We start from the raw sequence: 24,581 nt of genomic DNA, 5'->3' as shown, positions 1-24,581 counted from the left end.
GTCTAGTAGAAGGTGCTCCTGCCCGTGGTTGGGGAGTGGAACTAGATGATCTCTAAGATCTCTCCCAGTCTAAGCCACGTTGTAAGATTCCATGAAACCCCATACATGTTGTTAATGACTAGTGTGGTCAGTTCTTTAGATTGGCAGGCAAAGCTTCCCCTGGCACATCGGCGCCCACTCTCTGTTGGAAAAAGCAAAAGAACCTGTGCTGCTCGACTGAAAAGAGCTTGGGAGTGCTGTTGATACAGAATGAGCAAGTGTGTGCTCAGGTAGCTAAGGAGCCAAGGGAATCCTGGCCTGTGTCTGGGATAAAGAAGACAACAGGACCAGGGAACTGATTATCCCCTTACTTAGCACTGGTGAGGCCACAACCCAAGTGTTGCGCACAGTTGTGTGCCATCCACTTTCAAAAAGGATTTTGAGGTGCTGCTTTGTGTCCAGAGAAGGGCAAGAAAGCTCATGAAAGCTGTAGAAAGCACATCTTATGTTTGAGGGAGCTGGGGTTGTTCAGTCTCAGGAGAAGGTTCAGGGAGATCCCCATCACTCTACAGTGTAGGTCCTTCCTTAAGGAAGGACCTAGTAAGGTGGGCATCAGTCTGTCCTGCTGTGTCTGCAGTGAGAGGACCAGAGAAAATGGCCTTCAACTGAGACAGGGAAAATTCAGATTAGATATTAGAAACAATTTTCACTGTTAGGGCAGTTATGTGTTAGAATAGGTTTTCCAGGGAGGCAGTGGAGACATGATCCCTGGAAGTGTTAAAAAATCATCTGGGCGATGTGGTTTAGGGGTTACAGGGGTAGTGGGAGGTGGAAGGTTGGACTGGTTGACATTGAATGTCTCTTCCAACCTTGATGAATCAACAATTCTATGATTCTAACATCCCCCCCAAGCACTGCCAGCCAAATCCTAACAAGCACACCACTAAAGCCTACGTATCCCTGAAACATTTTTAAGAAATCAGCTCACAGGTCTCAGCATACAGCATACGTGTAGCACAGATGCTGAGAAGCAACAAAGCTGAATACCCTCACTCTGCTTCAGTCCTGTGCAGATCATGGAAGGCAAAGAATGAAGCAGCAGTGCACCAGGCTCAGTGAAGGGAGTTGCAAAATCCAGCAGCTGCTCATTCACAGGCACAGTTGCCTGCGTATGCTCTTGCTTCTCTAAAAACTCACCAGTGCCCTTCTTTTCTGCAGCTTCTCTTGACTTCTCTGCATCTCAGAGCCTAAAGGGAAGCACAAGATATTCCATGGAAAGCCGCAGGAGGACTAGGCAGAAACACAGGAAAGATCCTGAGAGATGTTACAGGTCAGATATATTTTCTTTAAATAAACCCACTGCACCTCCACAGGGTACTGGTTATTACACCAGGGCCAGACAGGAACACAGCCAGGGTGGGTGAAGCCAGCACATGGCACCGTCTACAATCCCAGGGTCATCTTCCACACACCCTGCAAACATGCACCAAGCACCCATTGTCCTCCCAGCCCTTACCACTGTGAAGGTTCAAGTGGCAGTGTCACTTCTGCACCCTTGCAGAGAGGGGAAGGCACAATCTTTGCACACCTACACACAGCACAGGCAGGAGAGGCTCAGTTACCTCAGCCAGTTGTGATCACACAGAAGGGGAAGGCAGCCAGGCACTGAAAGCACTGCCCCCTTCCACCACTCACCTAGGATGTGTACATGGAATCAGGAGACAGAGGAATAGGTTACCTGGCTGGAAGGCACCCTGTTGCACCTTCCCACTACCTCAGAGGAAAATACACCACACTTTAAAAGAACAATTTGGGTGGGATGTTCTTCCATACCACAATACAACTGATGCCCGTGTTACCTGCATTGAAAAAGACAAGTAAGAAAAGCAGCAGAGGTGACAGAAAAAAACAAGTGGTGTCAGGTGTTCATTCACTATTTACATTACGTGGCCTAGATGTGTTTAACTGTGTGAAATCCTGCTCCTGTGCATCAGCAAAAACTGGTCACACAGGACACAAGGAAGGGGGAGAGGTCAGAGGATGCCCAAAACTGTGACACACAAATAACGAAGAGAAAGAACGTTTTTCTGTTGAATATTTTATTTTTGCATTGCCTTCATAGCGCAATTAAAGCAATCTTTAAAATTCACTTATTACAAATGTTTGTCAAGTCTGTTTTTCCCCAGAAACACTTTTCTTGCTTCCTTGCACATACGCCCAAACACACTATAAAAACCCCATTCATAACATGAAAGAAGGGCAAACATCAGTCATGTAAACATCTTTCTTAGAGTTATCCATTTTTTAAAAGTCATGAATAAACTTACAGGTGTTCAGTAAGGCTCATAGTTCGAGTACAAATGTCATAAAACACCTATCAAGTACTGTACACAAGTTGAATACTCCGGGGTTAACTGTTACCACATGTATAAGCTTACCCCAAAGATTATTCTTTAGCACTTAGTTCTTCAGAACAGAGACACCCAGTAAGTATGGGCTAAAGAGTATTAAAATAGCAGAAGGCCCAGCAGAAACTGTTAAGTAATACACAATTTTAGTCTGGTTCTTAGCTCAGAGTTAAGCTTGTTACAGCTGCAGTAGGAAAAGTTTTCTAGAAGGGGATCTACAGGAAGGAGGGATGGGTCGTTTGTAAGGTATCAGGAAGGGAAGCTGAGAGGTACGTCTTGAAAATGTGACTAGCCTTGCTACTGCAATTATTTATGGCAGCTGCATGTAATGCTGCATAAATACTTCCCCAAATAGCAGAAATGACCATTTGTAATTTTAAGGATCATTTGTTGCATCTCCCCTAAAAAAAAAATTATCTACTTACTGGTATTCAATTACACTTGCATCCTACAAAAAGACACCCCTTTAAATCTGGTTTAGATCTTACTACAGCTTTTTTGTTTAAATATTCTTTCTACCATGAAAATATTTCATACAAACATCATTTTACATAGAAATGTTAAAACTCGTGAAGCAGGCCATCCCACAATCATGATTTTATGGCTTGAATATTTAATTGCTTATAATTTTTGTACAGGTATTTCTCCTAGGGGAAAAAAAGAGTTACAGTAAAATGGTAAAGAGAAAAAGCGCAGGAAGTTCTACTGCCTGCAGACAGAGGAGGGTCCACTCAAGACAGAGTGACCTTAGTGTTCAAAACCTTTGATCTGGGACAAATAAACATGCACTTAATCTTGCACCTTTTCTTTTTCCTTAAAAAAAAATCCCTTATAAGACTGCTTAGAAATTCTTTGTCCAAAAATACAGTTCTCATGTTTCCATGACATGAAGCACAAGGAACAAGTTCACTGCAGGTGAAGCTCATTTCCACTTGCAGATGAAGCTGCTCCCACACCTGCTTTCCTTGCCTGGATGCCCCTGGCACACAGCAGTGCAGCAGAAGTGAGGAACAGGCAGCACCCCAGCATGTAAGAAGATACTTCAGTACCACTGTTTCCAAAGCAATTTGTTTTTTTTAAGTGCTTGGAGGTGAAGCCCTCAGGCACCCACAGCTCCAGCAATTCTGCTGGGCCACAGGAGAACAAAGCAGCAGATACTTGGCTCTGTGTAATGTTACCTCATCACAACAGCAGCATTTTCCTAAAGACCATCAAAAGGAGTGAAAGGACACAAATCACAGAGGTCTACCTGGGACAGAAGCAACACTGCTCCACCCACTGGCACAGCCCAAGTGGTGAGCACTGGTTTGACTGAGGACAAGAGCAACAGCTGGGAAGGAAACAAAAAAGTGCCAATTTCCATAACTTCTGAATTTCTCTTAGCAGATGGGATATGTTGGCTACTCTGCTCCTCCAATGTCTGACAGAGGGTGAGAAATCCCTGACAGAGCTCTTGCTTCTTGTAGCATGCTGCTTCTAGCAACATGCTACAGGACCCCTGCCACCTGTGTGCAACACTTCTGCATCTGGAAAGGCTGTGCCAAGGAGAAGCTTGCCTAGTCACTCCCAAAACATGCAGCCTCACCCCAGGGCCTCCCAGAACCTCCCCGGGAGCTTCACCTTATTAAAAGCATGGACCATCCCAGGAGATACTAGGAGGTATCATGGCAACTGCAGAAAAAGTCAAAATACTCTCACAGCTGAAAAGCCATTTCCATGTATCTCCTTTGACTTTTTCAGCAGTCAAAATTTACAGGTATTTATGTAGGGTAAGTATTTTATAATTTTTTTAAATAAGGGAATAAAAAGCCTTTGCCGGAAAAGAAAATCAGGATCCCCAAAAGTAAAATTATAGTACAAGACTCAACTTCAGACACCCTGTACATGGCCTAAGCCCTTTTCCTTCCTTCTTATCCAGTGGAGTGACCCCAGGAGCAGGCAGCTCTCAGCTGCAACTTTTCTGGCTCTCATCTCCAAGAGTAGCCACTTCCAGAAAACAAAGCCTCTGTATTCCTGGTGACAAAACCCTGTGCTGCCATCACAGGAAGATCCACTTCAGATTTCTTTTTTTTTTTTTTTAAAGAGATCATCAGCAGCCTCTAATACAGCATAATACAGGATTCTCATAAAGAAGCTCAAGTAACCTTCTCATCATGGAGAAGCCACGTGCAGTACTGCCAGACCAAAGGCAGATTTTGGGAACTGATCTGTACCTGAAAAATGCAGCAATTCCAGGTTTTCTTATGCTATTCTTTAGTCACAATGCATATCCTGAGAGCTAGCCACTCACTCAGGCTCAGCTGACAGGCATCAGCTCTCCTCCCAGCTTCTGTACTGACAGGAAAGGTCTTTGGCCAGACTCTAAGAAGTGGAGCTTCTTTACTTATTGCATATTCACCAGTAGTCAGCTGCATCCTACAGACCCAAGAAGATTGCTGTGCAAGGTGATGCTTCCTCTGCCCCAAAGGAAAACCATAGCTGGGTGTGGGTCTTGTGTCTATGGATGTCATCACACTACCAATGAGGAACTTTATGAAGCTGGTCTTGCTCTCTAGTGAGCCCCAGAAACTGAGCTGCAACGCACTGACCAAGTTAAGGCATTATTTGGAGTTCTGTAACTAACCTGTGTTTTAACCAGGGGATGCCAGCTCACACCTCTGAAGGCCACACAGCTCTTTCATCACCCAGTGGCAAAAGCCATCTCCACTCTAACAGACCAGGAAGAGAGAGAAAACAAAGAAGAGTTAAAAGGCTTGGTCCTGAGTCAAGCCAAAGCAGCTCCGTAATCACAACTTTTACAGAAGGTTGGTCGCTGAAGAAGGGAACTAGAGAAGGACCAACAGATTTTACAGAGCTGAGGACAGCAGAGATAACAGAGACAGGAGCCACAGCTGCGGCATGCTACCTACCAGGCTACACATGTGTACAAAAGAATCTGCTTGACTCTCACCAATTTTTTTGAGAAGACACAGGACACCAGAGTGCCTTTTTTTCCCTAGAATTTCCCTATTTTAGGATACAATCTTCAAGCCTGATGCACAAAGAGCACCTATATTCTATTTATCTCAAAATCAGGTAATATGAAGACTGACAAATCTATTAAAACATAAGCAACTCCACACAGGAAATTAGCAGAGGAATCAGAGACTGATCAGAAATGAAGGCAAGGGAGCTCTAGAGATCAAAACATTTTAAACACAATTCCTCAGTGAGCACAGAGAGGCCAGCAGTCCAAAGCAGGTTACCAAGAATGTGGAAGGAGTTACTATCCATTCCCAGCAGGGTTCAATCACGTCTTCCCTCTGTTCTTTCCTGTACCTAAATTCAAGCCTCAGCTTTGCAAACTTCATGATCCTGGCACAATAATTCCCAATATACAAGTAAGAGCTCCCTACCAGAGGCTTTCCTGCAAGTAGCTGATAACCTGAAGTAATGACCCATGGGCAGGCAGGGACAGATAAGTCATGCATATTTCTTTTTGAGAATCATTTAGTGAAGCTGAGCAGCTGACTGACCTATGCCAACTCTCCATCACGTGTGAGGTTGGTTGTGTCTCTGCACACTCAGGTGAGTCCCTGGCCTGTCACCTCTGCCGTGGATGAGGTGCAGAGCTGTGACCTGAGTGTCCAGCATGTGCAGCTGGGAGGTGTCACAGCTCATGTGCAGATCACTGCTGAAAGTGTTACCCTGAGCCTGCCTGTCCCCCACCTCAGCACACATACACAGCAACTTCTGTGCAAACTGAAATGATGAGGAGATGGAAAATGTTTGTGAGCAGCCACAGGGACTAAACAGAGCCCGGACTGTTAGGAGTAATTCCTAACTTTCCTCAGGTACCAAAGCAAGGATTCTCAGACTGCATGTAACAGCAGTCTCATCCTTCTACCTGCAGGTACCCAGCACATTCTCCCTGCCCAGCTCCCCAGACAGCCACATGCCTCCAACAATTCAAGCAAGCAACCAAAATGTGTCGCAATAGAAAGGTAGATCTGATTCCCAGATCATTTATGTTACATATATACAAACTTTTTAAAACTACAAACATTTAAAGAAAGTGTTGCAAATGCATCTGAGTTTTTCCTAAACTGCTAAACCCAAAAGAGAACATCAGAGTCCCAGAAAGGCTCCAGTATCCAGACCAAGACAATGCATGATTTCTCTCTTATATAGCATTAGGCAAGACCGGTACAGTATCTGAAAAACCACACAACTTCCCTACTCTTGAAAACCCCAGAATACAGCCCTGCAGATGAATATTCACAAGCCCCCACTGCTGGCTGCAAAAAAGCTATGGATTGACTGCTGTTTATAAATATGAGCATCGAGTGATATTTTTACATTCATTGTTTTTCTTTCAAAAACAATCTTTTAATATCTTTTATTTAAAAAAATCTTCTTTTGATACCTCATATTATATTAATTCACTGTGTCATAAACCAGAACTACTAAAAGATGGCTATAAGGCTATGTTGTTCCATCAAGTGAACATCAAGTGAAAAGATACAGCTCTCCCTCACCAAGGACTACAGCCTGCCCCCAAATACATGCACCTGCTTTCAGAGAATCCATGGGAGATCCAAGCATCTTTTGCCTTGAGAACTGGCCACTGGAACAGGTGAAATACACAAACCAACTCATGAACATGGATGCAAGTAATACGCTTGCCTTCCAGAACATTTACTTCTGGAAGTCTTTCAATAGCAAGTCCGTTTTCTCCTTTTCACAAAATCTTCATGCAAAGAACAGCTTCATTTGCATGTCATAATAATAAATTAAATAAAATAAGCCAGCCGTGCAGGCTAGATAAATATTAGGTTTAGACATGTTGCTATACTATTTAGAGAGCCACAGAAACCAACACACAGCACTCTCACACACACACACAAGCCCTTCCACTAATTAGAAAGGATTTTATCCTGCAAAAGAGGATTTGTAGAAAGAACAACGTTCAGACAAGAGGAAAGGGGAATTAAAACCCAGCCTCCTATATGCTAATAAATAAACTGCTCCATTGCAAGATTCAGATCAAAGGTTTAAAAAGGCAAAATTATGCTACTATTAGAGAATATCAAAATATTACTGTTATCATCACAAGTGGCATATATGCAAAATGCAGTTGCGCAATAATGCCTAGGCAGGTAGAGAGCAACACTAAGTCTGCTGACTAAAAGTGAACAATACACCCAATTTAGGTTCTTTCTAGTCTTTTGGTCATCTTTGCATATGGTGCAAAAGCAGAAGCTACCAAAGAATACCACATCTTGTATAGAATATTAAATAATTTCTTCAGATAAGACTGGTGCAATGCTAGCTAATTTTTAAATCTGCTATGAGTAACACAGTCAAACCTAGTTAGTATCCAAGGAACTTATCTCTTAACACAGAATGCAAGATTATGACGCAACAGCATGAACAATCCCTGGTTGTCCAGTTTTCAGTATAAAGGTAGTGCATAGATCCAAGTTTCTGTTTCAGTTTGCTGAACGGAGAAGGTGCTCCCATGTCACTTTTGCTGGGCAGCCTGGAAAGCTTTCAGTTCCAGCTGGTACCACTCTGGGGCTTCAGGCCCATTCTGCCCCACAGGATTGTGATCGTACCCATAAGCCACTGTCAACTCCTCATCCTTCTCCACAGCCCTGATGGTACGGATACACTTGATGGGCCCAAAACGAGGATGAACAAACCTAGGAAAAAAACATCTTTGCTAGGCTCAGCTGTCAATTCACATACTCTGCCAGCCCCTCCTGCAGTTCCAGAATTTACTCACTTCAGAGCAATACTGCATAATTTGATACTGAATTAGCAGGCTTGAGTCCACCTCGTAAGTATTTAAAAACATGAGCAAAAATGTTCCAAAAATTCCATTCATGTCACTTTTGCTGGGCAGCCTGGAAAGCTTTCAGTTCCAGCTGGTACCACTCTGGGGCTTCAGGCCCATTCTGCCCCACAGGATTGTGATCGTACCCATAAGCCACTGTCAACTCCTCATCCTTCTCCACAGCCCTGATGGTACGGATACACTTGATGGGCCCAAAACGAGGATGAACAAACCTAGGAAAAAAACATCTTTGCTAGGCTCAGCTGTCAATTCACATACTCTGCCAGCCCCTTCTGCAGTTCCAGAATTTACTCACTTCAGAGCAATACTGCATAATTTGATACTGAATTAGCAGGCTTGAGTCCACCTCGTAAGAATTTAAAAACATGAGCAAAAATATTAATTTATCAAAGCATTGGTAGTTCAGCAAATACAGCGTGGTTCTACCCAAGCTAGCATTTAGAGAGCTGTGATGATGCATTTTACAATCGAGAAGCAACACAAAGGTCATGACAAAACTAACAAGTTGCAAACTTCAAGATACTCCATGGTAAGTCCCAACAGACATCAAGCACCTATAAGGCCAGCTCATTTCCAACTCAGCTTAGGTGAGCAGAAACTCCTTCAATGCCTCAACTCTTTACTCCCAGCCCACCACTGGTGCTCATCCAGCTGCCCAGGGATCCCCTGCGAGCCCAGAGAGCCAGGCTGCAGCTTCTACCCTAAAACACAGGGCTGTACTCACGGCTCATAGGTGCAGTTAGGAGTGAAGGAATGGTTGGCCTTGTGCCCCAGTGAGGCACAGTACTTGGCAGCGTGGTTGTAGGGCTCTGGCACATCAATGACTGTTTCATCATCCAGGGATATTGTATTTCCATTGAGGGCCCAGTCTCTGCTGTCTACCTAGTGTACAAGGCAAAAATCCAATGTCAGTGTGGTGGAGGGATCAACTTTGTCAGCAGTTTGAAAGTCAACATTCAAAATATAAGCAAATAAAGCTTTTTGTGGGTGTATGCCATTAAAAAGAACAACCCACACTTTTTAAATCTATACATAGGTGAGCATGCACTTTCTTTCAATTAAACTCCATCATGTTAAATCTAGGGTGGGCAGGTAGTGGGTGTTAGATCCTACTATGAAAACAAAATTTCAGGAGGAGCAATGAAAATTCAGGCTGACTTTTTTCTTCTCTTTACCTCCTGGTGTGTGATTCGCACTCCGTTATAGAAGGACATCACTGTACTGGCTTCTGCTGCTATTTTTGAAAACAATCCTTCTCCAGCACTGGAAATGAGAGAGACATCCACATACACCCTACAAGAGGAACAGGCCATGGAATCAGTGACTGGCTGCAGTTTAATTTTCATGAAGTACAACACTAGTGGGATAAAACCCAATACTTCAGTGTAACAATAAAACTAATAACAATAACAAATTATTATTATTATTTATTATTATTATTATTCAAAACCTCTTTATGGAACTCCTTTCCTTCCTCTCTTCCATATGTTCTCTCTATTTCATCACAACTGAGATTTGGTGGAAAGTTTGGGCTGACTTGGAAAACTTTTATTTTTTTGAAGTGCCAATCTACCACAATGATGCTTCAGTTCAGGAACACTCTCAATAACATATCAGAACCCCAGAAGTCCCCACCAAGCTGGGGTTGCTGGTATGTACATGCACGGAGAAGCAAGAGTTCTCAAGGTAAAGCCCCACATCTCCAAGTACTCAATGTAAATGAAAGCAAGTGTTTTACTTATTTAGATATTATTTAGATATTTCAGAGTATCAGAAAGTGCCTACAGTTGAGGTACACAAAGGGCTTCCATTTTACAAACCTTTATACATCCTTTAAGTTTTAGATGAGAAAAGCTTTGCAAAATTAGGCCCTAAATAGGTAACAGTAAAGAAAAATGGGGAGAAGAAAAAAAATTTACCTCTCTGATTCATAAGGATCAGGAAGAAGGGCATTTGTAGAAATGCAGGATGAAGTAGATTTGTCAAAACTGTATACTGGGCCTAAAAAAATCAAAAAATCAAACATCAATGAAGGAAATAAATTAATTGGCAGTACTGAGAGTATGCAATCCTTAACTTAATCAAGACATTCAAAAATTAAATTTTAATGGCTGCAAAAAATGTTACACTTCCAAAAAAAGGTATTGAACAGAAATGCACCTGTAAAAAGCCTTCAATGAGCTACTGCTTCTTGATTATTTTTTCCCCTTAACATTCTAACATAACAATGCTAACACAAAAAAATGATACACATGTTCTTCAAATTACCAACTTGTAGAGCAGGACTAGATACTTTTTCAAAACTGAGCCTCCTAGTGTCTCTAAATACAACTTAAAAGTAAAACAAAACTTAAAAGGATATATTCAACAGCTCATTAAGAAAAAAAAAACAGAAACAAAAAACACAAAAACTTATTTAGTTAAAATATGAAATATTTTCTAGTCCAGATCCTGAAGAGACTTCAGCCAGAAGATAACATTTAGTAATCAGAAAGCACCCTTGCTATAGTCCTTTATTTTTTGCCACTAATAAGCAACTTAGTGGTACAGCTCTAATTATATTCTTACACCTATCTCCCAAATGCCAGAAGACTACCTTGGGCATAGATTAAGAAGAAGGTGGAAATAAGATGGGAAAAAAAACCCCATAGAACAGAATACTACAAAGTTTGATATAAGGCCTTTGCCCCTGGTGTCCAGGACCTGTTCTGGCTGAAGGCAGCTTCCTCCTGAGTGGAACTTCATCAACAAAGCACAACTGTACCCTCCTACAAAGTAAGTTTTAAGTTGTATTCTGACTTGCTATCATAACTGAGCAAAAATAAACTCAAATGCACTTGCTTATTGAGACCTTTTCACTGAGCTTTACGTGCCTATTTCATATCAAGTGAGACAATTTTTGCTGGCAGAGCAATAAATGCATTACCAGTCCCTGCTTGTAACTGCATCTTAACCCACACTCCTCCAAAACACCACGACCATCTCAGAACAACAAACCCACCCCAGAACTATGGGTTCAAGCCACTAGGTGGAGAAAGCCCCACCCTAACCCTGTGCACTGCACAGCCACTTTCTGTCAGCAGGACCAGACACACAGAAGGGTGCTGATGAATCAGATCATTATACAACAACTGAATCTGGTTCACTAATTCCAATCTCAGCCCAGCAACGTAGGTGCCAGAACATTCACATTCCAAACACTGACTTGCATAAACCCAGCTGACAGCTACAACCAAATCAGGGCCTCACGTGCCTACTGCAGTTATTTCACTGCAAGAAATACACTGCAGCACCATTACCAGGGTGCATGCAGCAGGTTTTCCATCTGGTACAGAGGGCAGCGGGATGTGTGACAAGCAGGACTGTGCCCACAAGCACTAAGGATCTCAGAGTGAGAGAAGTGCTATGAAATGCACTTGGGCAGGACCACACAGGGGCACTTCCCATCTGTTTCCAGGAGAAAGACCATCTTCCTCTCTGCCCAACTCTGTGACGTGGAGAAAGGGCCCCTCACTAACAGCCTGTCATCACAGCCAGTCTCCAGTGAGGAACATCCCAGGAACCAAGCTGTCTGCAGCAAAGGGCTGGTAGCAGGAATACAAGTTTGTGTTAGCTGAACTTACTGCCTGGAACTACTTCAAACTGAGGTTTCCCATCCTCAACAGCTGTCAGCGTTGTCAGTTTTGCTTCTATCATTTCTCCATCTATGAACCTTCCAGAATATGCAGTCTTTCCATCAGGATACACATAGGCTATTTTCTCTCCAGTCATCTCCCCATCTTCATTCACTTCTCCCACAAGGCTGCCTCCATCCTGAGAGCACAGGCAAGAAAGAAAAGGCAAAGCAAAGCATTTAATTTTACTTTACTATCCTTGCTCCCTAAAATTTTTAGCTTTTTATATTTTACATGCATTTGTAGCTTTGTAGATTGCAAATGCGTGGCTGTAGCTTCTCTTTCTTTTCCTATCATGTTCCCCTCCATTTAGGAACAATATGCTAACCTTCTAAACGCATTCCTAAAAGATTCTTTAGTCTTACTCCAAGAAGAGTGGACCTGACATAACAAAAGCTAGGCAAAAGAAGCCTGGGGACTGCTTCCAGTGGGGCAGAACCCGAGGAATTATCACCTCATCAACTAACCTTTTAATTGCATAATACATGATAGTTACATTAATCAACAAACCTTAGAAAATGGTGAATTTACTGTACCACATGCGGGTTTTTGCCATTGAGTACCTGACAGCTTTCAAGTAAAAGTTTGCTTTTACATTCACTCTAATGCTGTTTGGAATTCTATTTTCTAAGAACATTCAATAAATGAAAAGGGTTTTCCCCAACTTTTAAAAATGCATCAGTAAGTTCAGATGTGAAATTTTATGAAAAGGAGAGAGAAACAGACACATGAAAAAGCTCAACAAAATCATTCCAGTTAGGATAAAATTGATTTTCTGCATTGTTTGGAATAGGCAAAACCCAAGGTCTTTCATTCCACGTGGCACAAATATTCAATTTCACTTGGTGAAAGTTATTATGTGTACAGTGTGCAAAACAAGGACCAAAGCCACACAGATGCCCAAATCTGATTACTGTGATACTGTGCTGGAGGAAAAAAGATTTCACACTACCTTACTAATACATGGTACCTCTAAAGACTTGACCCTATTAAGGAAAAATGATTCCCAGAATGCCCCCAACATTAGGTGGTAATCAGTGAGAACAACTGCTTGTGGAAACCATCAACACCAACACTTTTCCTCTCCAAAGTTTATGCATTTCAGCCCCGGGCTTTGTCATCTGTGATTTGCCTGCAGCTCATGTTAGATCTATTTCCAGAACTGCAGAAACGAGATGCATACATTAGCACAGGTCTAACCACTTACTGGGGTTAGGATTTTTCCTTTTGTCTCTTCCTCTCATGCTATTTTGTCCCATCTGTTGCTACAAAACAATAACTACTGCTGCTTAAGAGAACAAAAGATGTGGCCAGGAGGAAGAGGAGGAAGAAGGATGTAGCAGGGGAAGGAGTTTTCTTTGGAAGGGCAAAGACACTGAGATTTTGTTGGGGTGCTGAGGGGCTGGGCTCAGCTCCTCTCTTTTCTCTCCCCCCATGTGCAGTAAGACAGGCTGTGATTGCTGTGGGGATGCTCTTCTGCTGCAGCTCTGCTCCTGGGAGTGCCTGTTGCACTGGGAACTCATTAACAACCCACCTCACCATGCCACATACTGGGGTGCCACAGGGGACACCCTGGCACCCCCAGCCCCTCTGAGGGAGCACCCCCTGCCTGCTGTGACACCCTTCCCCTGCCTCCCCATGCTCCTGCTACAGCTGCAGAGTTTCTGACACATTTCATTTACTCTCAGGGCTCATCCCAGCCCGCCATGGCCGTGTGGGGAGGCGGCCGAGCCGGCGGCACAGCGCCCCCTGCAGGCGCGGGGGAATCCTGGCAGCCGCCCTGCCCGGCCGGGAGCCACCAGCGCCCCTGCTGGCCGTGAGCGGAACTGCAGCGGAGGGGAGAGCGCCCGGCGGCCGCGAGAAGGCTGCGGGCGGGTTTGTGCTCCCGCTGCTGCTGGGCTGGGCTGCTGGGGACGATTGCTTGCCTTGTGATATCTATACCTATCTATCTATAGATACATAGAAGTAAAAGTAATTCAATTTCCCCTATCTTTGCCTGAAAGCCCGCTAATTTCAAAGTTATAATAATTTGGAGGGAAGGGGGTCACAAGGGAGGCTCCTGCCTTCCTTTGCAGACACTTGTCTTTCAAACCTGGACACCACTTCAGGTTTTTATTTTAAAAAAGACAAGGAAACTCCAAATAACACCCCGGAGCAAGACCAGCAGCTGTGTTGTGGAAACAAACTGATTTATAAAAAGCAAGTCCACTGTGCGCAGGCTCTATTTCAAAGAGACACCATTTTGTTCAACTCCAAGGATGAAAGAGTCTCAAGCGTGCTGTAATAGGGAACAGTGAACCTTAAATCTGGGAAAGAAATTGTGCACATAGCATCCTACACAGAGTCATGAGAAAACAATTGGTTCCATGGCAAAGGAGTGGAACACCTTGCGTTGTCTGGCAAGACAATAATGATAAACAACCTCTAATTATCAACATTTCCAGAACACACAGCAACACTTTGTTATCTGGAAGATGAAGCAGGTGATACATGAAGTTAAGGGTCAGCTGTGTGTATTTTATACACTAGGACTGAAAAACTTCTGGCAGCATACACCAAGTATTTGCTGATCCCAATACATGCTTAATGGCAATAGTGAAAAATCAGTAAATAAAATGAACAGCCAGTGTTGGTAAGCATTTAGAAATCAATCTGGAACTAAAGCTTGTGCTATATGTAGCACAGAGTTGGGTTTTGACCAGCAGCTTAATTACATGCAGACATTACCACATTCTTGGCACGAGGTAAGATTGAGAGATTCAACTCTACTGTGTAAGGCTGAGTAAGAATTGTATTTTTAAAAATTTTGCATCAAAAACTCATTAAAAGCTATATAACAGTGACTGCCTTAACTAGCATGGTTGTAAAAGAACATCCAGATTCAAAAAAATAAAATACTGGCTTGTTTTAACCAGCAAATCATTTGTCCACAGCTCCACACAGCTCTCACACTAGTTACATCTGATGTGTTAGGCAAAGCCAGTCTTCACATCGTATCTTGTGGGAGCTTGTGAGCCCACTGGGGAGAGAACAACACTGATCACCTGGAGAGGTGCACCCTAAGCTCCGGGCATTCCTCATAGCTCAGGATGAAGAAAGAAGCTTCCCCCATGGTGCTCTGCAGCACCATGATAGTTTGTCCCAGTTTTGTTCTTGGTCCATTGGCTTTCCCTACCCATTTTACCCTTAGTGTTCATGTTCTACAGAGTTCTCCCTTCCCTGTTTTCCCATTGGTTTATGTAACCCTGCCCATCCACCCTGGCACTCCCTACTGGTTCCTCTGTACCACCCCTGAGCCCTCAGCTATTGGATCCGTGATGCTCTCCTCCGCCCCCTCTTTCCCTGTATTTACAACCTGGACCCTTCTTTGTCTTTGGTCCCTGGGCTCCTTCAGCACTACCTGGAATAAAGCACGTTGGAACTCCATGCCTGGACTCTCCTGTGCCTTCCCTGCTGAGCTGCTGTGTGTTTGTGTGCTGGTGCTCTCTTGGCTCCCACCCCTTGGTGCAAGACGCTCTTGCAGAAGGTTGCGTCCACCACCACCACGGACCTCAACAATATCCTGCAGAAACTGAGACAAACTCTCTCCTCCTACTCTAATAAGAGCGGTGGGTTGCAATAACTGGCATGGCTTCCATGCTCCTCACCTGCAGCCAGCACTACAAAGTGGCAAAATCATAGTCCAGCCTTTACAAAGAGATAATGCATAAATTATTAGACATCCTATTTCTACATTGCATACAAATTATATATAAATGCACTTCCACGGGGCTGGCTTTCTTGGAATCTTGTAGCCTCACTGAATCTCATCTACTGGGCAAAAATTCAACACCAAAACCTTTTAACTTTGTGTTGGATTATCCAAAATCAGAATGCCCCGATCTGTGTGTGCTGATTTTTGGATAGCTGGGTCATGGTGGGTATTTCTTTCAGCTGGGGAGGAAAGAAAAGTACATAATTCTACAATAAGAAGAGCAGGTGGTCAGGTTTACCGGGTAATAAATCCAACAAATTCCATGTCGGATGTTGTCTTTATACTGCCCTTTGAATATCAGCCGCCCGTCACTGTCGTACTCTTGGGCCGGGCCATTCAGCTCTCCATCCACGTAGGTGCCATGAAGGACCACTCCATCCTCATAGGTGTAGATTCCCTGGCCCTGCAGGGCATCATCAACGTAGTACCCCTCCAGGGTGCTGATGAAGAGAGAAAAAAAACCAGCAGTTGAAAACTGTTCACCTCTCAGGGGTGAACCCAAAGCCTCAACGCACTGGAAGACCAAGGTGAAAACCAGAAACTTGTTTCTATGGAGCTCCAAAGGCAGAAAACAACTCACAGCACCCTTTCAACAGGGTGTGCTGCATGGACACAGAATCACTCAACTCCATCACATGCTTGGCATTTTCTGTAGGCTGGAATAGTCAGCAAATGGACACTTCTGGTCAAAGAAAGAATTCTTGCTCAAGCAGGCTACTCTCACATTAGTATTTTCTACCTGCTATGTGTGGACCTTCACTGACATGTCTCTGGAGAGATGAAATTGAGCTGCTGTACATGTGAACTATGACAAGGAATAAACTGCAACCTGCCACAGTTCAGCGTCAGCTCCCCAGCAATACACTTACAGCCATTTGTACAGGCCCCGCTAAAAGCAGCCATTTTTCATGTATTTCTCCTAAAATCAAACACAGCCTGTCAAACAGAACTAGTGCTGCACTTGGATTTAAACAGAGAAACATTTCATTTTGGTTTTGTCTTGCAAACCCTTTACTCTCACCATAAAAGAGGATCTATTCAGATATTAGCATAAAGGAACACAACCTGTTTAGCTTTTACTTCACCATGCTTAGCTAACAGCCAGCTGTCAGCATATACACATATTTTCACTGCACAATTATTTTTCAGATGCAGATGTCTAATGTAGAAGCTGACACAGTGTCTGTGAGCACATGACTCCACATGTTTTACCACATAGATATGCAAGAGTTGCGGAAGGAATGTTTTTTCAGAATTCACTTTCTTGCTTCTAAAGCTTCATGCTCTGTTTTTATGTAACTTTGGCAAACAGGATGAGGTTTCCATGGGAAAATATGTTACAGTAAAAGCCTCAGTGCACACCAGATGCAAAACAACAAGGGGCAGGAACATAATTTTACTTTTCAGTCAAATGGATTTCTTGATCCAGGTTGCTACAGAGCTGCACAGACAGCTAGGGCACTACAGCACAGGGAACAATGAGGGAACCACCAGAAATCAGTGCCTTTACTTAACTATGAATGATGCCACTTTTCCCTCTAATTTATCACAGATCACTAGATTTTAATTCCATTGTAGTGAGAGCACACATAGTGTGCACATGTAGGATTACTCTTTAAAAGAAGCAGCCACCCCCAGTTTACACAGTCAAAAATCCTGTCTTGTTATCTTTAATTGCACTAGTTGAAGTTAAAACATTGCTAAATTACAACAGTGCTTCTTTGGCCCTGGAAAGAATATATTTTCTTTTACTGTAACTCAAACTTTTATGTTTTCTCTCTTTGTATTAAGCTCCAAACAGTGACCAAAAGATCCGTCTCATCTAAGGAAATCAAAAGGATGATACCTTAAGAAATAAGTCTATGTCCTTCAAGCCCACCTAAAAAGTCAGGTCCAGAAACTTTTATGCTGTTCAGTTTCTGAGCTACTTTCACCCTGCTCCTCACTTCACTTTAAGTTCTCAAAGTGTGGTGTCTCCAGCCAGACACAGTAACTGCAATTAAGACTTGACCAGCACAAAGATGAATAGCTTCTGTGTCTTCCATAAGCAAAACCTTTTAACACAAACCCTGAACTAGCCTGAATTTCCCTGGTTTGCTCCTCAAATGATCATACTTCTGACAACATAAATTCTAGCACAGTCAAGATTTATCAGATGTACTGTCTTCCCATTATCCACTATGCCTTGAAGGGATGGAACATACTTCTTATCTAACAATTAAACCAATTATATGGATTGGGGGGAAAATACTTTCTCCAATGTCATTACAGGGATTAAGTTGATATCTATAGAGACTGATCCATTTAGCTCTCACTCCCTCTATATGGGAACATGGAAAACTTTTTCCATAAAAATAATAGTTTTCTACTGTGTTCTGGGAGATGTCAGTTTACAGGAGTTTCCAATTAGGGAGGAAGGGCAGCTGCAGCTCTGTGCCAAGAACGGCTCTCATGCCTGCCTTTATAGTGCAAAGAGTTCTGCAAAATACACTCCAGAAGCACTGGCACCAAGGAAAGTTCAAGTCCACAATCCAAAACAGGGAGTATGCCAGAGGGCAAACTTCTCTCTCTTAAAGAATATGCTGTGATTTGTTGCATTTTGTTGAAGGGGAAGGAAAAAACCAAATAATATTTCATTCCAGATTCCATTCCCTTAAATGACCAACAGGAAGGGGCCAGTTATTTCAGTAAAGGGAAAAGTTTTCTTTACCAAACAAGGCAGCTAGTCCTATTCCCCAATACTCAAAAAATGAGAATGCTGACACTGCAGCCAGTCCTGTACTTGACAGAACTCAGCTGCTCCCCAACAACAGAGGAACAGCAGTACAGCTGTCAGCCTTTACTCAGCAGCCTGCCAGGGAAACACACCCACGAGTGCTGAACCAGCTAGCTTACTGCACAGGATTCTGGAAAGGGAGAGCTGCTCAGAGACATTTTTGATACTTATTGCTCATCTTCATGAGCAATCAGCCTTGTCCATGGCACACTTAATGGAAACAGCATGTCCTGTTTTATGCCAAGTCATTCTTACGACGTGTCATGATTCCTGAACCATCCATTTCAGAAAGCTAGTCTTAGTCTTGCTAGCTGGACATAGTGGGATAAATGACATCTTCAGTAATTATCTACTGCTCAGTTAAGGCTGCTTTAGCTAACTTAAAATATGTAACAGTTAAAGAAAATATCCCATTTTCCAAAACCACGCTACAGACTATTTTTTTCATATTTTCATTCTGCTAGTTCCTAAAGTCATCAGTGGCCAGCTATTCCAGTTTTTTAAGGGTTATGAAAATTGAGAGAGAAAAAAAAAAGAAAAAAAGTTGGCAACACTCAAGCAGTACAAAGAAGGCTCAGCAGCAACCTGACTCTTCCTAGTAAATGCTGCCTGTACCCTGGATTATATGGAGGAGCAGCCCTACAAACAAAACAGTGGGTCAGCTCCTCTGACTGTACAATCAGCAGCTACTCTGCTGAGATCATCCACCAGCACAGAAACATTATGTACGTGTGTCCATAGGGACACTGTCTGACAACTTACACCAAAACTATTTTGGCAACTCAGCTGCTGGGCAGTACTGATTTTCAGTTACTCAGAGAAGATTTAATAAGGGCATTATCAACAACAGTGAGGATTTTTCTTCATCCAGGCTTGGAGGCCTAATCCCTCCCTACATAACTGAATAAATATATTATCTTTGTCATGAAATAAAACCCACAATCCTCAGTATGAAGCAAGTGCAAAGGCAAGTACAGACAAGGAGCTGATTCACTGAACAGCACAATACCTCTGCTCCTGCTCAGAATTTTGCTGAGCAGGAAGACAGCAGACCCAGCATGACTGTCAGTTTAACAGCCGCTATTCAGAGTGTCACCAACAGCTGCAAAACCACGAAGAATCGTGTCATTTTATACATTTGCTGCTCCCTTGGAGGAAGTTCTGAGCAACTGCAGACAGGAATGCTGCAGTAGTGGTGGGGGAAAGACTTATAAGGTGTTCATAATGAGGATCAGAGAAGAAAACACATGCATAGGCATGGACTAGCCCGATTTCATTGTCACAATTCCCAATGAAAAGAAGGGAGATGATAGGTGGTGTTCTGAAAGTAAATCAGGCCACAAGCAACTTGCAGAGGATTACTAGAGCTGCTAACAAACCTGTATTTAACTCAGTCCTTTAACTGATAAACAATTCGACAGAGCAGAAGGCAAGCCTCTCTGTCAAGGTCTTGTATCTGTGTGCAAGAGCTGGCATAGGGAGCTCCTGGTCCAGTTGCACTTTCTGTGCAGCTCTATAAGGCAAAGAAGTCCACCTGAAGTAATGACCTTCGATGTACAAGTCATTGTCAGCATGGTTTTCAATAGTCCTGACCACCTCCCATTCTTATGATTTCTAATCAGCTCATAACTTTAAAGTGCTAGAAGAGCTCACACCACTGCATTCTCCCTCCAGGAAACAACTACATTACACACAAAGCCTGTGTGTAATGAGCCACAGGAATGGCTACAGCAGCAGCAAACTCTTCAGCTACAGTTTTTAATGAGAATTTTTATCCAGAAACTCAGCAGTATACAATCAATGTATATTAGTTTTGCATCGCTACAAGCAGAAGGAAGAATACAGAAGAAAAATCAAAGAGTCAGAGTGTACCTTCCATCAAAAAAGAAGAATTTGCCACGGCCATTCTTTTCTCCATGCACAAAAGTTCCTTCAAATCTGTCTGTTGATGAATAGGTTACTGTACAGAATCCATGCGGCAGCCCATCATCATCTAGATGCCCTGAAATAAAATCCAAACAAAGAGCAACAGAACACATTAATTATTATGCAAGATTTTATATATGCTCTCATTATGTACCTACTTGCAATGCAGTAGCTCCCTAGTACAAAACAGTAATTCAGATCATTGCTGTTAGGAACAGTGATCAGACATTCTGTACAACTGAAGTTTGTACCTGTGTAACACATAGTTTTAAATAAAAATAAAATAGAAGGATAAAAGAAAAGGGATGAGAGACAGGATAGAGAAGATAATAAGCAAAACTGGCTTCTGAAAGAAACAAGGTTTATAGTAGTCTAACTTGTATAAATATACATCTTCAAAAGTATAAAAATTATCTAAAACATGTATTTAGTGGCGAGAACGGGATAAGAAAAGGTTTGATTTTTTTCTTTTGATAAACACATGCCTTATGATAATATGGGTGTGCCACGACACAGCTGTATTCACGGGAATTTAAAGAAATAAAAGTATGTAACATCCATAATGCTGTGCCCTTGCAATATGTCAGCCAACGTGGCATGTAACATTTCAAATGCTGCTCTCCAGTGCCTTCCAGATGTGTTCACCTTACATCCTGCTCCTACCCCGGCCGTATCAGTTTTCCCTAGTACAGCTGTTGCACAAACGGAAAGCACAGACAACACCCTTGGATCCTCACCTGCATAGTTTGTGTCTTCTTGAATATACACGGCCAACTCTACTAAGTTAAAGCATAATAAGGCTCCTACTGCATCTCTGCCTCTTCAAAGCCAAAGGAGAACGACAGAGAAGTGTTTCCAACAACTTCTGGTTGTTTTAGCTGTGTGATCTCTGGCTGCAGAGCTCAGCAGGGCTGCTCTCAGCACAGGGACACACCTGAATGGGTGCTACAGCTCCCACAGTGACATTTTATCAGGTATACATTTTGCATGAAAACTGTAAAATAAATAACAGCTAGCCTATATTTATATTCTTCCATGCTTCTAACTCAAACATTACCTCTGATTCCCCCAGTCCCCTGGTGATGCACACACAGCCTCTTAGAGACGAGAGACAGTGTATGCATCCATTTCTGCAGGCTTTGGGTCAAGCTCTTCCCGGAACACATTTGCCCTAACCTGAAAAGGTTCATCACACATATGGAAAGGCAGAAACAAACTTCAGTGTGAGGGGGACTGATTTACAGCCCAGGCTAATGCAGGCAAAAAGATGCACTTCAGTACTACCAGACCTTGAGTCCAGTGCCCAGAGAGGGAACAAGCTGGGCAGACTTCACTGAGTAGGGAAATGCACCTAGAACAGTGTACAGGAGAAAGTAACAGCGAGGAATCTGAACTCATTCAAGAGCCAGGCTTCCCTCCTGCACCTTCCCTTCCACGCTCCACCAAGTTTCTCTTGCACCTGCACATGACTGTGCCCTCACTTCACAATCCCTAGTCCAAACTACATTAAAAACAGTTTAAAGTTTAAGAAGCCAGTAAAGCCAATCAGGCACTGATTATCAGCTCACAGCAAGAGAAAGAACAGAGTAAAAAGAGACAGCAAAAAGTGGGAGGGAAAACACTCTTATCAGTAAAGGCTTTTAATTACTTTGAAGAGGAACTCTTTAAACAGAAACTGCTCTTTCCAAATAGAAGAAAGGTTTTTCTTCCCTCCCAGTCTGTCAGGATACCCCTTTTTGTAGAAAAGACAAATTTTAGCTAAATGTAACCAATTATTATTAATGGTTAAATATTAATAATCAATACATTAATAACCTATTTAACTAAAAGGTCAGTAACATTTCTGATGTGGACACCTCTTTTAGACCAAAAACTATGTCAATACGTATAGTTTTAAATAAAAGCATTTTTAATTAAGTTTTATCAATATAGAAGGGTACACTGGTGTAAGTTAACAAACCCTAAACAGTATAATACCAGTTTCCCCGTCACTACAGGGACAAAACTTTTTATAAAACACTTGGATTAAAAAAATACACTGATAATACTGGTACATCATACCATTTTACAAAAATAGCCAAAGCAACAAAAAAAACAAACTCTTGCAGCTTTGTTCTCTGTGATTATTCAGCTTTGTCAAGATTTTGCTGGAATGCAAAGCCCAACAAAAAAGCTGCCATGCCTGTACAGAGAACACATGTCAGGCCTTTTGCACAGTAGGATACAGACTACCTCAGGGATTTAAAATAGTCAGCTTTGATCCAGTGGCCTCTATACAGGGTCTTAATCTCAGCCACAATACAAAGAATCCAATTATTCTAATGTGCTAGAAGTTTCCCCTTATTAAAAAAAATAAAGCCATGCCCCCACCACTGCAACAAAACAAGAAACACAGTCTCTCTTGGTCAATAATATGGGAAAAATGCAATTTCAAGTTTTATAACATAAATACAACATTTTTTGTTTTGGCTGTAATTCTGTTTCAAATTAAGTCAATGGAAAAAATCCTCATCATTTCATGGGGAGTAGTGTGTTCCACTTCCTCACCACTCTCCTCCATTTACAAAAAATAAACCCAAAACTTCTAAACATATTTTTAAATTATTATAAAACCTCGCTTTTGTTGCTTCATTAAGGGTCTCCTAAGACTTCCTCTCAAACTCAGACAATGAACTTTTCAAGAAAAGGAACTACCCTAATACGGGCTAGTTCACAATGGAGTCACTGAAACCACTGGTGTATACAAATCAAAGATAAAAATCCCTTTACTGTCAGTATCACTATTACTTAACAGATGACACATAACATGCATCATCAATAAAAGACTTTGGCCACAAAGATGCCAGAAGGATCACAACAATAAACCAAACTTCCCCCTACAAAGGCAGAAGTGCTGATTTCTGTATTTCTAACTTCCTTTAGGTAAATTCAAAATCCTGTTCACCTCCAAAGAGCAACCTGCTATTGCTGTTTCACTCAGAAAAACACACACATTCATATACACTGCTAAAAAAAAGATGCTTTAAAACTGTGTTTCCTTTGTGCATTGAGATGCCAAACAAATCCAGGATACAGCAGAACACTTTATCTGTGATGTAAGGATGAAAACTGCGACTCCTTGCCCCAGGATGTATCTGTGATACAAGGATGAAAACTGCGACTCCTTGCCCCAGGATGTATCTGTGATATAAGGATGAAAACTGCGACTCCTTGCCCCAGACAACTGCAACCCACAGATCTGAGGAGGCAGGAGGAAAGGCAGTAGAAAACCACATCTGTGAAGGCACAGGGCACACCCCATGCATAGCAGAGCCTCACTTCCCCCAGACCCATGTTCCACACAACAAAGATTCTCTGGCTCAGACAGCAAATCCAGCTCTGAGCAGCAGCTGCTCAGCTCACATGTGCTGTCAGACTCAGCTGTCGTGCAAGACAAAAACCTTCCCTGGAACTGCGAGGCCTAATCCCTCTGCTACAGGAGACACACGGCCAGCACAAGCATTACCTGCACCTCAGGCAGCTCCTTGCTCCCTGTCCCGACAGCCGAGCACCCTGCCCCGCTATTCCCGGCAGGACCACGGTCCTCCCTCCGCGAGGAATCTTTGGGGCGCCAGCGCTTTCCCGCAGAGGGAGATGCCAGGCTTTGTTTCCCTGCTCCCAGACGCCCGGCGGGATGACAGCGCGCTGGGCAGCTGCAGCCCTGCCCGGTGAGGCTTCCATCAGTAACTCGCCTCCAGAGGACACGTGCCTCTGGGTTTAAACTCCTCAAGGGTTAGCTCTCCACACGCGAGGGGTGAACCGCACACAGGGTTTTAGTTATAAGGCGGCCCACCCCGCTCCCGTAAGAAAAGCTCCAGCCCTGCTGCCCATGGGTATGGCAACAGAAGAAGGAGTCTCTCTTTCTTTTCCCTTCTCCACCTGCAGGTATGTGACAGCAGCCCCGGCTCCCTGGGCTCTCCGCAAGGATGGGCATCCCCACGTCCCTCAGCCGCCGGGGGAAGGACCGCGCACCGGGAGCGCGGGCTGCAGGCTGCCGCCCGCAGGGGGCACAGCAGCGGCCGTGACTTATTTTCGACAGCGAGAGCCGAGCCGCCGCCATCCCCGCGCCGGGCTGCGGGGCCGGAGCGCCGGGCGGCGGAAGGCACGCACGGCGCCCGCCCGGTGCGGCCCCGGCCGAGCTCCGCCACGTGCGCGGCGCGGCCCGGCCGTTGCATAAGCGCACTGA

At 43.3% G+C, this 24,581-nt stretch overlaps 1 protein-coding gene across 1 annotated transcript in view; it reads right to left on the bottom strand.

Annotated features, from left to right (window-relative positions):
* Positions 1 to 2,061: 2,061 nt before the first annotated feature.
* Positions 2,062 to 24,581, bottom strand: part of SETD7 (SET domain containing 7, histone lysine methyltransferase) — a 36,329-nt gene continuing 13,809 nt past the window's right edge. The window contains exons 3-10 of the mRNA XM_039696093.1: positions 20,303 to 20,432; positions 15,893 to 16,094; positions 11,850 to 12,039; positions 10,146 to 10,227; positions 9,402 to 9,519; positions 8,951 to 9,108; positions 8,257 to 8,438; positions 2,062 to 7,889 (exon numbers count right to left, since the gene is read on the bottom strand). Coding sequence (XP_039552027.1) covers positions 8,258 to 8,438; positions 8,951 to 9,108; positions 9,402 to 9,519; positions 10,146 to 10,227; positions 11,850 to 12,039; positions 15,893 to 16,094; positions 20,303 to 20,432 — 1,061 coding nt within the window. The 3' untranslated portion in view covers positions 2,062 to 7,889; position 8,257. The remainder of the gene's footprint in view (positions 7,890 to 8,256; positions 8,439 to 8,950; positions 9,109 to 9,401; positions 9,520 to 10,145; positions 10,228 to 11,849; positions 12,040 to 15,892; positions 16,095 to 20,302; positions 20,433 to 24,581) is intronic.

The sequence above is a fragment of the Passer montanus genome, unplaced genomic scaffold (assembly GCF_014805655.1).
Source record: "Passer montanus isolate IOZ18808 unplaced genomic scaffold, ASM1480565v1 scaffold95, whole genome shotgun sequence".
In the NCBI taxonomy this organism is placed as follows: Eukaryota; Metazoa; Chordata; class Aves; order Passeriformes; family Passeridae; genus Passer; species Passer montanus.
Note: the sequence above shows the minus strand (reverse complement) of the source record. Positions and strands in the feature narration are given on the sequence as shown.